The sequence below is a fragment of the Tympanuchus pallidicinctus genome, unplaced genomic scaffold (genome assembly GCF_026119805.1).
Source record: "Tympanuchus pallidicinctus isolate F22 unplaced genomic scaffold, pur_lepc_1.0 scaffold45, whole genome shotgun sequence".
NCBI classification, from domain to species: Eukaryota; Metazoa; Chordata; class Aves; order Galliformes; family Phasianidae; genus Tympanuchus; species Tympanuchus pallidicinctus.
In genome coordinates, this window is record NW_026294764.1 from 31,751 (window position 1) to 47,834 (window position 16,084).

At 67.5% G+C, this 16,084-nt stretch overlaps 2 protein-coding genes across 4 annotated transcripts; both read right to left on the bottom strand.

Annotated features, from left to right (window-relative positions):
• Positions 1-574: 574 nt before the first annotated feature.
• On the bottom strand, positions 575-5,590 carry SARS1 (seryl-tRNA synthetase 1). Its single transcript, XM_052702409.1, has 11 exons — positions 5,385-5,590; positions 4,674-4,744; positions 4,490-4,570; positions 3,814-3,972; positions 3,124-3,267; positions 2,886-3,041; positions 2,167-2,388; positions 1,967-2,096; positions 1,300-1,457; positions 1,083-1,212; positions 575-975 (listed from the first exon to the last, which is right to left on the bottom strand). The coding sequence occupies exons 1-11, from the start codon at positions 5,518-5,520 to the stop codon at positions 818-820; spliced, it is 1,545 nt and encodes a 514-aa protein (XP_052558369.1). The 5' UTR covers positions 5,521-5,590; the 3' UTR covers positions 575-817.
• Positions 5,591-6,510: 920 nt separating this feature from the next.
• Positions 6,511-15,819, bottom strand: ELAPOR1 (endosome-lysosome associated apoptosis and autophagy regulator 1). 3 transcript variants are annotated; one of them, XM_052702405.1, is made up of 22 exons: positions 15,653-15,819; positions 13,663-13,783; positions 13,237-13,429; positions 12,395-12,542; positions 12,242-12,322; positions 11,901-12,006; positions 11,684-11,833; positions 11,483-11,571; positions 11,212-11,389; positions 11,006-11,134; positions 10,842-10,932; positions 10,662-10,767; positions 10,446-10,583; positions 10,100-10,351; positions 9,637-9,810; positions 9,014-9,191; positions 8,841-8,937; positions 8,662-8,763; positions 8,228-8,354; positions 7,960-8,138; positions 7,705-7,870; positions 6,511-7,162 (listed from the first exon to the last, which is right to left on the bottom strand). In XM_052702405.1, exons 1-22 carry the CDS (start codon positions 15,767-15,769, stop codon positions 7,094-7,096), a joined length of 2,991 nt encoding a protein of 996 aa, XP_052558365.1. In that variant the 5' UTR covers positions 15,770-15,819; the 3' UTR covers positions 6,511-7,093. The 3 variants fall into 3 exon arrangements, 2 of the variants coding, with proteins under 2 accessions (XP_052558365.1, XP_052558366.1); XM_052702406.1 differs by lacking the exon at positions 15,653-15,819 and having other exon boundaries at positions 13,663-15,622; XR_008210880.1 differs by lacking the exons at positions 6,511-7,162; positions 15,653-15,819 and having other exon boundaries at positions 7,758-7,870; positions 9,014-9,186; positions 13,663-15,622.
• Positions 15,820-16,084: the final 265 nt, after the last annotated feature.

Sequence of the window (16,084 nt, forward strand, 5' to 3'; positions counted from 1 at the left end):
CGGAACGGGTCGGGCGGGGACAGCGGAGCCGCCCGGGGACCCCCAGCCCGCGCCCGGTGACTCAGCGGCGCGCCTCGCCCTGCCCGGGGGCTCCCGGTGCCCTTCAAAGGCGATGCGCGGCCGGGGCGGGCAGAACCGGCCGGGCGGGGTGCTGCGGGGCTGGGGGGGCCGACGCGGGGCCTCCCCCCACACCTTTCCCGTGGGCGCAGCCCCGAGTTTCCCACGCGCGACGCGCAGCCGCCTCCAGCGGGTGGCACGGACCCCCCGTTGCCCCACCGCCGGGAAACTGAGGCACGCAGCCCCCCCCCGCCTCCCCCCCACTCGCTGCCCACCGCCGCGGGGGTCCCGGCAGCAGCTGGGCGAGGGGGGCCCCGGCCCCTCGTTGAATTACAAATGCGATCGGCCTTTGTCTGAGCCATTGTGTGGGGTCGGCGGCGGCCCCCGCGCCCAGCTGCTGCCATCGGAGGCGCAGAAACGGAGCGGGGCCAGGGCCGCCCCCGCGGGGCTGCAAAACCCCCCACCTCCAAAGCAACGACCGAGGCCCCGCGGGAGGACACGCAGCCCCACGCGCGGCTCAGCAGCTTTCTTTGCTTTATTGGGGTGAGGGAAGGAAGGTTTCCGCCCCTGCCATGAGCCCGCCATGCAGTGACCCCGCTGGGGAGGCGGGGGGGCCGGAGCCGCACTTTGGGCCGGAGCCCCACGACTGTCAGTTCTTTGCCCTGTGCTGCCGCAGGGCCGGGTGGGGACCGGGCAGCTCCCGCCCCAGACTCGACCCGAAGCGAAGGAGGCGGCGCAGAGCCCGGCAGAGCCGAAGGACTCAGGCGCTGCTGACGCCCATGTTCTGCATCTGCTCCTCCAGCACCCGCTCGCCGCCCGCAGCCTTTTTCCTGCCGCCTTCCTGCTGCTTCTTCTGCTTCTTGGAGAGCTCCTGCTCGATGGGGGCCGGCTTCACAAAGCGGATGATCTGCCGGAGGTCTGCGGGAAGGACAGAAGGAACGGATTGCAGCCCGCGGGGCTTTCCTGACCCCGCAGCCCCCCACCCCAGAGGCACGGGGGGGGCCCGGCAGCGTGCAGGGCGCTACCTGGGGGCATGAAGTCCCGCAGCCGCTCGGGGACGACGATGCCCTCCTCGGTCTGGTAGTTCTCCAGGATGGCGCAGATGGTTCGGGTGGTGGCACACATCGTGGCGTTGAGCATGTGCACAAACTCCACCTGAGGCAGGTGGATGCGTCAAGGGGGGACACGGGGGAACAGCAAATGGGGAACAGGGAACACGACCGCCCAGCCCCACACCCTCACCTTGTCCATCATCTTCTTGGTCTGCCCGAAGCGGATGCGCAAGCGGCGCGCCTGGTAGTCGGTGCAGTTGGAGCAGGACACGAGCTCACGGAACGCTCCTGAGCCTGGGAACCAAGCCTCCAAGTCCAGCTTCTTGCTGGCAGCGTGGTTCAGGGCGCCTGGTGGGCAGCAGGGCAGCGGTTAGGGGCTGCAGCCACAACGCACCCCACTGTGGGATGCAGCCAGGGGTCAAAGCCCGCAGAGTGACCTCAGCGCAGCGCTGGGTGGGAGGCAGCGCTCCTGCCTGGCAGAGCAGAGGACGGAAGGAACCTCAGCAGGGGCACATCTTCGAACAGGAGCCACTCGGGCTGCCCCTCTCTTCCAGAGGCACAGTGGGGATGGGGCAGAGGGGTGCCCCACAGCGTGTGCCTGTCCTGGTGTCCCCTTCCCACGGCTGAGGTGCCACCCCCCCCTCGGCAGGTCTGGGGATGCACAGCGTGGGAACGTGAGCCAGCAGTGCTCTGGGACAAAGGAAGCGGAGCTGGGAAGTGGGTCAGGGTCACGGTGACACCCGAGGCGCTGGCAGAGGTGCCAGGCTCCTCCCAGACCAGCACAGCACGGAAACAAGGGGAAGAAGCCCCCACCCCAAAAGCTGGCACCCCACGCAGCCTGCAGTGCAGACCCCTACCCGAAACGATGTTGACGACGTGGTAGGGGATGCCCAGGGACTGGTAGAATTCCTCGGCCGTGGCGATCATCTCATCAAACATCTCCCATGACTTGTTGTCGTGCGGGGAGGCGTAGACGAACTGCTCGATCTGCAGAGATCCCCCACGTCGGCTCCATCCCTGCCCCAAGCCCCACGCGCCGCCTCCCAGCCGCCCTCACCTTCTCAAACTGGTGCACACGGAAGATGCCGCGCGTGTCGCGGCCGTGCGAGCCGACCTCCTGGCGGAAGCAGGTGGACAGCCCTGCATATTTGATGGGCAGATCCTCCGGCTTCAGCCACTCGTCGCGGTGCAGGGCGGCGATGGGCTGCTCGGAGGTGGCAATGAGGTACTTCTCATCGATGGAGCTGTCCTCGGCCTTCTCGCTGCCTTTGCCGATCACCTGGGGAACACGAGGGGACCGTGGGCTTGGGAAAGAGACAGCGCCCTCCTTTCCCAGCTGTTCTCACACAACCCACAGCCCTGACAGATGCTGCTGGTGGCGGCACGGACACCCAGCCCCCTGGCAGCAACGTTTTCCAGGAGCGGTGCTGAGAGGAGAACGGGGCGGCTGCAAAGTGGGTCGCAAGAAGGGGAGCAGCTGCCGTTTGCTGGCCTCCTTTCAGGGCCTCGATGGCCTCCTGCCAGCTCCTGACAACCAGGCTGGGGACGAACCGTCTCCGTCACCACATCGCCCTGACAACCGGCTGCGTCGGCTGCGGACCGCCAAGCCTTCCTCAGAGCAAAGCAGACCCAGAGCCCTGCTGGGTAAGTGGATGGCAGCCGGCTGCCCCCCGGCAGGGGGAGGCACACGGCGTGGGCTGGGCGGGATGGTTGGACCCTGAGGGGCCACGGGTGCCAGGCGGCGAGACACAGAGAGCCAGCGGGCGTCGGGCTCACCTTGTAGAGCTCCTCGTCAAACTGGCTGAGCTGGGCCACCTCCTGCATCACCTCCTTCCGCATGAAGAAGGGCGTGTAGACGGGAGTGTAGCCCTTGGCACGGAGGCTCTGCAGGGCGTACTGGATCAGGGCCTGCTCCAGGAACACCAGGGGACCCTGCGGGATGGGGGAAGCCACGGCTGCTCACACACACCCTGCTGTGACGTCCCCACGGAGCACCGGGCTGCAGGGCTCTCACCTTCAAGAAGTAGCCCCGGCTCCCCGCGACAACGGCCCCCTTCTCTCCCTCGTAACCATCCACCATCACCACCAGGTCCACGTGGGAATACTTCTTCCTGCAGCTGCAGTCCCCCCAGATCCGCTCCACCTTGTTGTCTGCATCCTGTGCACACAGGAAGGGGACAACGCTTCACATCTCCTCCCCAGGGCCGCGGTGACATCAGTTTGTTCCCCACCGGGCAGTTTGGGAACACGACCCCCGGTCGCCTCCCTCCCCCCCAGCCCCACACAGGGGCCCCATCCCGACCCAGGCTTTGCCATCCGGCAGCGACCAAACAGAGCCTGGAACCCCAGTGCTGATCCCTGCTGGTCACTCATTGTGCGGCCGCTTGGCAGCTGGCCCGGCCCGATTGTGTTCCTCCAGCAAAATATTCCTGCTGGATGAATGGGGGCAGCGAAGGGAGATCCCAGCCCCCGGCCCGCTGTGAATTTCCCATGTATGGCCCGAACAATGCGCTGTCTGAGCCGCTCTTTGTGCGCTCCCAGCAGGAAACGCTGTCTTGTCATGCAGATTTCATTCACCTCCAGCAGATCCGGGGGGGGGGGGGCACGGCCCCACAGCAGCGTCCCGCTTTGACGAACCAGCTCGGCCAGCCTGGGGCAGCCCCGCAGCCCCCAAACAGCGCACGGTGCCGGGCTCCATCCCTACCTCATCGTTGCTGATGGGCACCGAGGGGTGCAGGAGGTTCCCGATCTCCCGGAGGCTCTCGAAGCGTTCTGCCTCCAGCCTGACGCGCTCCGCATCGCACTTCAGGATGGCTTCGTCGATGAGGAGACGGACCTTCTTGATCTGGGACACCTGCAGCCCCTGCACAGGGAGGAAAGCCGCTGAGGAGAGGAGGCTGAGCGCAGTCAATCACCCTGCCCTGACATCCACGGCCTCCGGAGTGAAACCCGCGGGCTGAGCGCATCAAACAACAGCCAGAGAGGACAAAGCCCCGCCATCGGTCAGGCTCTGAAAAGCCCCGGGTGAGGCACGGCGTCACGCAGCGCCTGGCAGCCGCAACGGGGAGCAGTCAGCTCCCATGGCAGCAAAAGCCGACCAGCGTCACGCTCATTAAACAGCGTGGTTAATGAAGGGGGAAGGCGAGCGGGCAGTGAGGGAGGGCCTCCAGGGAACAGCAGCTACTGAGGCTGCTCGGATCCCCCCTAACCGCAGGTCGGGTCGCCGACCGGCGCTGCTGCACAGCGGTGCTGGCCTCCAGATGAATGACAGCGGGAAAAAGCCGGCTTAGGACCGGGAGAAATGGGGATCCCCGCTATGGGGCTGCAGGCAGTGCTGGGGATCCATAGGAGCCATGGGGGGGAGGTGGGGTCGGACTCACCCCCAGGACATCAGCTGTCAGCTCATCCAGGTTCTGCGCGCTCTCTGGCACGGACTCATCGCTCCCTACGGGCTCCTTCTTCTGCAGCACGAGGGAAGAGAAACCCCGCCAGGGTTTAAAGACCCGAACAAGAAGGTAAAAGCATCCTTTAACACTGCCGGGGAGAGGCTGGCGAGGCCCTCACCTTCATCTTATCACCGATGGTTTTGCTGCAAAGGTTCTTCAGCTTGTTCAAGTTATCAGCACGAAATCTGCCTGCGGGGGGGGAGGGGGCCGCGTCAGTGGGGCAAACGAGAGGGGCTGCAGCCAGGAGCTCCAGCACCAGAGCTTCCTTTAATGCCATTGTGAGCAACACCACAGCCGTGGGGTTGAGCCCCTTTAAACCCAACGGGAGCAGCGCTGCACCACTTGGACCCCAAAATCCGGGGCCGTTGGGGGTCTGGGCGGGTCCAGGGCTGCGGGGTGACATTGGAGCATCTCGTTTTGCTCAGCAAAGCGTGGCGGGGACAGGAGCCGCGATGAGGGGACGCACGCAGCTCCCCGTGGGTGACGCAGGGTTCGCTGCCCCCGGATCCCCGCAGGGCGGCACAGCGGGACGCGCCAACAACACCGCGCGTCTGCAGGACGCGGGGCGGCTCCCCGGAGGGCAGAACGGCCACGGCATCACCCGGCGCCGGGCACGGGGCTGAGCTGGCACGGATTGCATCAGCCGGGAACGGACGGCAGCACGCGGAGCTCCGAAACACCGCGGCGGGGCTGCGCAGAGCCCGGCGCGGCCGTCCTCGACCCCGCGGGCTGCCCCCCACCCCCCTCCGGCTTTAGGACCCCCCCAACCCCGGGTCTCGGCTCAGCCCCAATAGGAGCGCGGCTCCCCGGGGGGGGCGGTCCCACGTACACCTCCGCCAGGCGCCGTCCGCCCGCACCAGCGCGTCCACCAGCGCCGGGTCTTTGAAGCGTTTCCGTTGCATCTCCCGCACGGCAGCGGGATCCCCGCCTTTGTCGGCACGGAACAGGTCCAGGTCCAGCACCATGGCGGCGGCTCCGGAGCGCGGTGACAGCGGCGGTTCCCGTGCCCGTGTCCGTTCCGCACTGCGCCTGCGCAGCGCCGCAGGGCGGGGCCTCCGCGGAGCAGCCGAGGGGGGGGCGATGTGTGGGTAGAGCGCCGACAGCGCGCCGACAGCGCCCCCTGGTGGAGACGAGGCGGCGCTGCGTTGGGTCTGAGCGCCCCCGCGTGCGGCTGCCGGCGGGGCTCTGCGCGACCCCACGGGAGTAAAGGAGCCTTGTGGCATCCCTGTGGCGCACATGTGGCAAGCCAAGGACACCATCTGTCACCCAATAGCATCCTCCCCGTAACCTCCAGCATCCCCCACAACATCCCTACAGCAGTGTGGCCCCCCCATGGGACTCTCATCACCTCTTATGGCATCTCTGTGGTCCCCCCATAGCATCACCAGCATCCCATGGCACCACATGGTACCTCAGGGTAACCCACAGCATCTGCAGGCTCCCTTATGGCAGCTCCATAGCATGACCACGGCACAACGTGGCGCCCCAGTGGCATTCTCTTGGTCCTCTATGACACCCCCACGGTGCTCAATAGCACCCAAGGGTGCCCCTATGACATCCCATAGTGCCATATGGCAATCCAAGGATGTCCTGCAACACTCCATAGCGTCCTCATGATGCTCCCTGGCATCCCCGTGGCACCCTATAGCATCTTCACAGTCCCCTATGGCATCCTCATGGTGTCCCGTGACGTCACCACGGCATCCCATAGAACCATTACAGCACCCCATAGCAGTCTCACCATCCCATATGGCATCCCCAGAGCCTAGGGTGTTTCTTGGCGCCATATGGCAACCCGAGAACATCCTACAGCATCTCCATAGCTACTTCACGGCACCATATGGTGCTCCATAGCATTTGCAGAGTCCCCTGTGGTTTCCCCATCAAACCCCAGCTTTCCCCTGCCCATTGCTGGGTGCCACACACCCCCCCAGCACAGAACCACCACACCAGGCTCAGAAACATCACCTTTATTGCACAGCCAGGGCATGGGGGGCCGCCTGGTGCTGCCTAGAAAACGCTGAGATCGCTGTAAAAAGGGGGGGATGGAGCCATGGGGTGGGGGACACGGGGCACTGCTGTGGGGACAGCCGCAGGGGGACCCACTGTGGGGCAGCATCACCTCAATGGGTGCATCCTGGCAGGGGGAAAGGCAGCCGGGGGGGGAGTGGGGCTGGCATGGGGCTGTGGCACAGCTGGGATGGCATGGGGTGACGCGGCGTGGGGGGACAGTGACACGGTGTGACATGGCCACCAGGCGTTCCCTGCCGTGCCCCAAGCGGAGCACGAGGGGCCAGCAGCTTGCACATGTGTGCACACTCGTGCAACCCCCCCATGCACACTTCTGCCCCACATGTGTGCCCCCAACACGACACATAGGGCTGCCCCCCCCCCCCGTCCCTGTGCCGGGCTGGGGGTGCTCCTGACCCCCACGTCTGTATTTGGCATTTTTGGCTTTTCCCAAGGGTGGGGGAGACAAAAGTGCCCCGGGGCTCTGTGGGTCCTTAAGGCCACGGGGTGGGGGGTGGGACGGCCCCCTCACAGCTCCAGGTCGGTGCCACCAGACGATGGCTTCAGGGGGACGGAGTCAAAGCCGTCTGGGGTGCGCTGCAGGGAATGGGGACACTGAGGGATGAGGACACAAACACGGGACACCCCTCCCCTGTGGGACACCTCCACGGGGCATCCATTCCCACAGGACATTGGTTATCCCCTCTGTAGGATACCTCAACCCCATGGGACCCTGCATCCCATGGGACATCCGCAGCTCCACGCATCATCCTCATCCCCTAGGACCCTCAACCCTGTGGGACACCTCCAGCCCCTGCAACGTCCCCATGGGAACCCCCACATCTCACGGGGGACACCCCAATCTCACAGGGCACCCCAACCCTTGGGACTCCTCTGTGCCTTGGGTCAACCCCGTGGGACTCCTCCATCTCCATCCCTCGGACGATCTCCTGGGACACCCCCCATCCCTTGGGTCAATCTCATCCCCTTGGGTCAACATCACCCCCACGGGACACCTCCATCCCTTGGGTCAACCCCGTGACACACTTCCACCCATTGGGACAATCCCATCCATCGGGACGCCCCCATGGAACGCCTCCATCCCTATAGGACCCCCCTGCTCCCGTTCCCACTCCCACCTTGGTGGCCAGGCAGCGGATCTTGCCCAGCAGGGACTTCTTGCTGGTGAAGATGAGCTCGTCCTCACCGTCCTCTCCCTCCATGATGGCACAGCTATCTGGTGCCGGCAGCTCGCTCTCCTTGGCCGCCGCGTTCAGCACCAGCCGTGAGTACTTGTACTCCAACCTGCAAACAACCCCCATATCTGCAACCTCCGCACAGGAACGACGGGCTGGGCTGGGGGGGGGGAAGCAGGGGACGAGCCCCACACTCACTTTCGGTTCTTCTTCCAGAAGTAGGCGGCTAGAGCAGCCAGCAGCACGGCCACGCACGTCCCCACCGAGACGCCCACCTTCAGCCAGAACTCAGCGCTGCGGCACGGGCGGACCCGGGGGGGGGGCAGGCGCTGCCCTCCGTGGCACAGCCGCGGCTCCCGCCACACGTACGTGGTCCTCTGTGTGCGCCACCGAGGGGGGGGGGAGGGAGGTCAGGGCGGTGACGTCGCGTCCCCGCTGTCCCCGTCGTCCCCGCGCGCCCCCCTACCTGCACGCCGCCCTGGCACGCGCCCACGATGGCACGGAAATGGTTGGCGGAGCAGCGCGGGCAGCCCTCGGCCGTCGCCCATAGGAGGTGGAAAGCGCAGCCATCGCAGGTGCCTTCGGGGCATTTGCTGTGGGGGGACACGCGGGTAGAGGGGCGGCTGTCCTCAAAGTGGGGTCCACAAATGCGCCGCTCTCCCCGAGGCGTTACGTTCGGGGACGCGGTGGCGGCCGTCCCCAAAGTGCCCGGATTCGCCACCCTCCCCCCCACGGATGGCACTACAGCGGGGCACGGAACACAGGGACCCGGTGGCGGCCGTCTCCAAAGCGAGGTCCTCGGGGACGGCACGCTCCCTGCGCTCGTGCACGGGGACGCCTGGAGACAAGGGACGCCCGGGGGCCGTGAGGGCGCCGCCGTTCCCCCGCGGCGGGACCCACCTGGGCACAGCCAGGCCGCCGGTGCCCGGCCGCAGCGGGTCGCAGCGCAGGCGGATGGTGGTGGCCCGGCCCCCGGCGCAGGACTGCGTCACCTCGCTGGACCTGCGGCGGCCAAAGGGAGTTCAGCGCATCCCCGGGGTCCCCGCTCCGCCCCGCGTCCCACCCCAACCTCCGCCCACCTGAAGAAGAAAACGATGTCGGGCAGCTCGGGGCCGGCGGGGGGGAACAGCTCGGGGGGCGCGGCGACGCCGTCCAGCGCGGAGCTCACGGTGACGCCTGCGGTGGCGCTCAGGTGACGCGGGGGGACTCGGCACCCGCGGCGCGCCGGGACGCGGAGGGGTTTGGGGCTCACCCAGCAGGCGGTCCGCCAGGCTGACGGGCTGCGAGGACACGGCGGCGCGGTGGCCGACGACATCGGACGGCACCACGATGGCCTGGCACACGTGGGACGTCACCACCCGGCCGGAGCCGCCCTCGTCGGGGAGCCGCGCGTCCGTCACGTTGTCCGAGCACGAGGCGGCCTTCCTGCCCTGCCGGCGGCACCGCGTCGGGGGGTGCGCAGCACTGCGCGTGTGTGAGTGTGAGCGCTGCCGAGTGTGAGTGTGAGTGAGGGTGTGAGTGTGAGTGTGAGGGTGGGGTGAGTGCTGCTGCATCTGTGTGCAAGGTGCTGCCAGCCCTTTGTGCAAGGACACGACACACCTGTGTTTGCACGACTGCACATCAGGCCCTATGGGCGCACACTTGTTTGCACGCACGTTTCCACCACTCCATGTGAGTGGACACAAGCGCTCGCCCAGCTGTGCACTCACACGTGGGTTTCACTGTGAGCTGTGTGCATGTCTGCGTGGCTGCATGCAAGATGCACATGTGGCCATGAATGCGTGGCCGTGGGTTTGCACAACCACGTGTGTTTGCACGGCTGCACAGCCACGTGTTTGCACGACCACACGCTCCGTGCCCCCCCCCCCCACTCACATGGTTGCCGCAGAGGCTGATGTTGAAGTGATGGAAGTATTTGAGGCCTTTGGAGGTGAAGCTGGGGCCGCTGGTGAAGGCGGTGCTGGCAGACAGAGCTGAGAAGTCGTAGTGCAGCGTGCGGCCGGGCAGCGCCAGGGAGAAGGTGCAGTCGCTGTAGCAGAGGGAGCGGATCTGCCCACAGCGGGGGGCTGCTGTCACCCAACGGGGTCCCATCGTGCCACCCAGCCAGGGTGTCGTCACCCACGGGGACGTGCGGGGGGCTGCAGGGCGTCACCCATGTTGGACGCTCAGGGACAGCTGTCACCCATCAGGAAACGGTGCCACCCGTGTGGGATGTCAGAGGTTGGTGCCCCCCCAGCGGGGACAGCCAGGTGCCGCGTCCCCCCTCCGCTCCACACAACGCCACCCGTCAGGGATGCCCGACAGCCCCCCTTCACCCCAGGAACGTGGGGATGCTCACCTGGTTGCTGCGGGTGCCGGGGCCGCAGGGCTGGCAGGCGGGGGGGCCGTCAGGTGGGCGTCCCCGCAGGAAGGTGCCGGGGGGACAGGGCTGGCAGGAGCCGGTGCTGTGATCCAGGGTGTGCCCGGGGGGGCAGGGGGCACAGGGCCCCCCAGTGCTGGCACAGCGGCGGCAGAAGGAAGCCACCCCCCCCAGCACGTTGGTGACGTTGATGGAGTAGAGCTTGGCCACATCACTGGTGTAACGCCGGCCCTGGAGAGGCGGTCAGCATCATCAGGTGCTGGGCAGGGGATGGAAGGGGGGGGGGGGATGACGCTGCTGTCCCCATCCCTGTGCCCCCACTCACCGCCTCGCGGTACCGCGTGCGCTGGAAGGCCCACGTGAAGCTGGTGGTGGCGTTTTTCTCCACCACGTAAGTGTAGGACTGCTTCCCCCGGGGCCCCGTCCACGTCTCCACCGGCGTGTTGGTGCGTGAGTTGATGCCCTGTGAGGGACGGCAGGGGGAACATTCCTCCATGCCCCCCCTCCCCGGCCACCCCCCCCCCCCCCCGCCACCACTCACCACCATGAAGTACAGCTCACAGCTGACGCTGCAGACCGTCTCGAAGACGAAGGTGATCCGCGCCACCTCCTTGCCGTCCCCATCCTCCAGCGCCGGCTGCGGGGGGCTGGGGACACGGGGACGGTGGGGACACGGCTGCGGGGGGGGCACGGCCTCCCCGGGGACGCGGCGGGCGCTCACCTGAAGCCGGGCACCAGCAGTGTCAGGATCATGAAGTCGTTGTCGGAGGCTCCTGCTGCTGTGTAGATGTAATCCCCGGCCACCTCCCAGCCTGCAGGGACACGGGGACAGCTCGGTGACATCCCCTGCGCCGCGGGGACGGGGAGGGGACGGCGTGGCGGTACCTGCCATCCCCTTGTACTCGAAGTTGACGCCGCTGAGCACGGTGGTCTCCATGTTCGGGGGCAGCACGTTCCACCACTTGTACTCCAGCCCCAGCACCGGCTCGGTGCCGGCCGGGCAGCGAACGCAGCCTGGGGACAAGCGGGGACGTCAGGGAAGGCACCCACAGGACCTCGGGGTGCCCACCTCCCAACGGGGTCCTCCTTACCAGAGCCGTTGGAGTAGGAGCCGTAAGGACAGGGCTCACAGGAGCTGCTGTTGCTTTTGTAGAAGCCGGGGTTGCAGGGGGGGCAGCGGGTCTTCAGCCCCGAGGGGGGCAGCTGGGCAGCGCGGGGCAGCACTTCGCTGCAGATCTTCGGCTCTGCCCACTTGAACATCAGCTGCGTCTGCGCAGGGACACGGGGTGAGCAGCACCGGGATGGGACGCGGGGGCAGCGCAGTGGGTCAGGGCTGGAGGTGGGAGGGGGGGGGGTCCGTACCTCCCCGTTGGCATCGCACGCCGTGTGCGTGTAGAAATAATCCTTGTCAGTGCAGGGCGGGCGCACCTTGCAGGATGCTGAGCCGGGCTCTGCGAGCGGTGGTGGCAGTGAGGTCTCCAGGTGGCACCCAGGGGTGTCCCCACGGCCCCACTCGGAGCATCCCGGGCTGCAGGGTCGGGGTGTCCCCCCTTTTCTTCTCACCTGCATAGGCGGTGGGCTCGCAGGGCTGGCAGGCGGTGGCCCCTTTGCTGGAGAAGCTGTTGGCGGGGCACAGCTGGCAGGAGGAGGAGCCGGCGGCGGCGGCGAAGGTGCCGGGTTTGCAGGGGAAGCACTCGGAGGTGTAGGCGACCCCTGGCAGCGGGACGGCGCTCAGGGGTGGGGGGCTGTGGGGAGCCCAACCCTGCGCCCACCCACCTACCTGTGATCCCGATGTTCCGCACCAGCACGGGCTTGGGGACCTTGGACCAGACGGAGAACGCCGTGGTCCTCCAGTAGAGCACGTTGTTACCACGGCTCAGCTCCACCTGCACGGCACAGGGGGGGTCCCAGGGAGGGGTCAAAGGGGTCAGCACCCACCGCTGTGCGCCACCACCCTCCCCTCTGCGCCCTCAGAGTGCAGCTCCTTGGTCTGGGGTGACAAATGGCCCGGAGGGGGATGAGGGAGGGCTGCGGTGGGGAACCCTTCTGTGGGAGCCTGTGGGATCCCCAAGGCGCTCCCAAGGACCCCCCCACCCCGTGCCACCCCATCCCCGTGCTCACGCTGTGGAACTCCCAGCCCTTCTCCGTGGTGCGCATCCAACGCGACTCCTCCACCGTGGGCTGGCACTGGTCGTTCTGCACCTATGGGGACGGGGACAGCATCAGCACAGGGTCACCCCTCCGGCATCCCTGGGACCCCCACCCCGTGCTTACAAAGAACTCAAAGACGATGCTGCTGTCGGGGTAGATGTACTCAAAGGACACGGTGCCCGACTGCTTCAGGCTGACGGCGTACATCAGCGTGGCCGTGCACTCGTCCGTGTTGGAGGCGATGTAGTCCCCCAGCGGCACCCACGTGGACCTGAGGTGGGGGCACAGAGTGGCACAGGGGCACACGAGGGGACGGGGGCTCTGCCCTGAGGCATTTTAGGGTCTGATTCCCTCTGTAGTGGGACACAGCGAAAAGGACAGTTTGGACAGGTGGGACAGTCCCAATGGCGGCACAGGGATGCAAGATGTGACACAGGGCGTGGGGACACCACGGGAACCTTGGGGACAGGTGGGTGGTGCTGTTGTTACACTTGCTGGGGAGGGAATGAGTTCAGGGCTGTGCAAAAGGGGCTGGAGAAACCCAGCCCGGGTGCCGTGGAGGACGCAGGGGACGTCCCAGCATGGGGACAACGGAGCATCCCGTGCCGGCACGATGCCACCAAGCGGGGCGAGAGGCGGGTGGGCTCCTGCAGCACTGGGAGTGCAGCTGCATAATTAAAGGCAGCTGGAAGTAGGTTACATTTGCAAGCTGCACCGCCGCTGCAACGCGTGCTGCCGGCACGGCGGGGCCCGACGGCTGCCACCAGAGCTGATCAAAGGGCCGTGGTGCAAAACAAAGGCGCCAGCTCTGCTGCAGCACCAGCAAGAGCTACGGGTGGGAGATCCCTCTGCGATGGGCTGAGGGGGGGACGCCCTTCTTCGTCGAGGCTCCCAGGGACGGGCAGGGAGGGAGCAGGGGCGATTCTCCACGCACGGACGCGCTGTGACACCCCAGGGCCACTCACGTGGTGCAGTTCTCCACCACATCGCTGAAGCCGTCGTCCAGCTCCAGGTTGGCGGCGACGTTGGCGAAGCCGTGGGGCAGCTCGTCCCACTCGTCGAATCGCACTCCGGTGCCCAGGGAGTAGGTGCCCTCGGCACAGGGCTTGCACGCCTGCGCCTTCATGTCGAGGAACTCGCCCGCCTTGCAGGAGAAAGCTGCCCACGTGCAGGGGGGGCCGTCAGCGCTGCCCCCTCCCACCACCACTGGCTCTGCCACCAGGACCCCCCCCTTCCTTCCCCCCCCCGTCCTGTGCAGGGTGCTGCCGTGCTGCTGAGCACCGCGCTCGTTCGATGCCTTTGACAGCATCGCGCTGCCCCCAGGGTTAGGAAAAGTCACCTTTACCCCATCGAAGCCCCCCCCCCCAGCCACCCCCGCACCCCAGCCTTACAGCACTCGGTGCCCTTGACGGGGTCCGGCAGCCCGGTGCAGAGTCCCGGTGTGTGGGGCACCGCCACCCTCCACCGCGCGCCCGCGCTGTCGCACGCTGTGTATTCGTAGTGGTACTCAGACTGCAAGAGAGAACGCGTGGAGGGCTGAGACCCCACGGGGCCGGGACCCCCAGGGAGCTCAGTTGCCACTGTGGAGATACGGGGGTTCTTTTGGCCACGGCACCGAGCGTGCAGTGGAACACACTTAGGGACGAGGCTGATGGGGGCCGGGTAGGGAGGGTGGCACCCCCCCATCCTGGTATCTACCCTACAGGGTGCTAAAACCCATGGTGAGCTATGAGGGCACAGGCACAACCCCAGCAGACAGCGCACCCCTTCTGTGGGCACCGCAGGGACAGAGTGCCGTTGAGGTGCTCCAGGCAAACCAGCAGAGACCCCGGCGATTGGGGCAGCCGGTCCCGTTGGCCGCGTTGCTCATTAAACACAGTGCCGGATGCGCCGTCCTGCTGGGAGCCACCCAGGCTGTGCCGTGCGATGGGACGGCGATGGGGACAGGTGGCACCTGCAGGGCGGGCGCGCGGGGCTGCAGAGCACAGCGCTGCCGATCGCAGCTCTCCGTGCTGCCATCTGTCCCCGCTCCGGGGCTCGCTCAAGGCCGGGCGGAGGCGATGCTGGGGACGGGAAGCACCCGAGGCTCTGTCCCCATGGCCACCGCGGCACCGCAGCCCCCCCGGAGCACAGAGCTGTGGCTGATGCGAGTTCGCTCGAAAACAAAGCTTTGATGTTTGCCATCAGCTCCATGCGGTGGCGGTGCGGGTTGGGGGGGAACGCATGGAGACACCCCCCCCCCCCCCCCAGCCCCGTGCGTTGGGTGCAGCGCTGCAGGGGTGGGTCTTGGGGACGCGGGGGTCCCCGTGGAACAAAGAACAAATCCCCGGCACACAGCGTCACACCTGCTCCGCGCTCACCAGGGTGTGCAAGGCGGTGATTCCTCCTTCCCAAACTTGGAGGAGCCGCCGGCAGCTGGGAATCACCCACTGCGCGCCGCCTAAAGCCACCTCCATTGACCCCGGGGCGATGCGGACCTCGGGTGCGTCCCAGCAAGCAATAGGGATGGGGGCAGCGGACGAGGGACCTGGGAGCAGCCCCCCAACCCCCGCAACCCCGGCGCCAGCATCAGCGCAGCCCATTGTTTCCAGCTCTGGGCCGTGGAACGAAATAAATAAATAAATGAATTGGATCACGGAAAGAAAAAAAAAATAAATAATAAATAAAAATCTTAATGGCCCAGATGAAAAGCGGCCGCAGGGCGCGGGGGGGGGGGAAAGGGGGGCGGGGGAGACACACAGAGTGGGGAGCGCGTGGGGCAGGAGAGCCCCCTGAGGGTGCCTGGGTTTGCGGGCAGGCAGGGGCCAATTCGGGCTGTGAGGGATGGAATCGGGGAGCTCGGTGACCCCCCCGGGAGGGCGCCATGCTCGCCCGCCCCCCCCCTCCCTTCAGCCCCCGGCTCTCTCGGGCAGGACGCTCCGTGCCGCCCCAGTGAGATAAGAGCCGCGCTGCGCCCTGTGCCAGGCTGGGGAAGGCTCGCGGCGAGGGGACGCGCGTCCCGCTGCCACCGACCGAACCCACGGCACCGGGCAGAGCTGAACACCCCCTGGGTGGGCAGAGAGGAGGGGACGGGCGAACCCCGAGTCCCCCAGCAGCCATCCCCCAGCCCGGCGCTCTTCTCACGGTCCCCGCCGCTGTCACCGTTAACCGCTGTCCCGCCGGGGCTCGGGGTGGCGGACGCGGGGACGGAACACAGCGCAGCCCCCCACCGGGACCCCCAGCGGGGGCTGCTGACCCCGGACACGGCCCCACAGACTCGGCCGCGCGTGGGGCGCGGCGATAACCCCGCACCGCATCCCTCGGCGTGCGGCGCTCAGCTCCATCCCGACAGTACCGGCACCCCCCGGCCCCCCTCCCCGCTCCCGGTAACCCCCCCGGTACCTCCTTGCAGACGTGCAGCCGCTCTCCGACACGGCACAGCCCTACGGCGGCGGCGGCAGCCACGCACAGAGCCAACAGCGCCCGCCGGGCCCCGGTACCGGCACCAGCACCGGCCATGGCGCAGCGGCGGCGGCAGCGCTCGGCCCCGCTCGGGCACCGGCACCGGCACCGGCCCCGCGGTCCCGCCCCCCGCCAACGGCCCGGCCCGGCCCGCGCGCGCACCTGCCGCCACCTGCACCGCCCCCGCCCCGCCCCCGGGAAGCGCCCCCGGTACCGGCACCGGAAACGGCACCGGGCATCGCTTCCCGGGGATGGCACCGGGCATCATCCCCTGGAAACGGCACCGGCACCCGAGCATCGCCCTCGGGGGCGGCACCGGGCGTCACCCCTTTGAAACGGTTTCGGCACCGGAACCGGCGCCGGGCAGCGCTC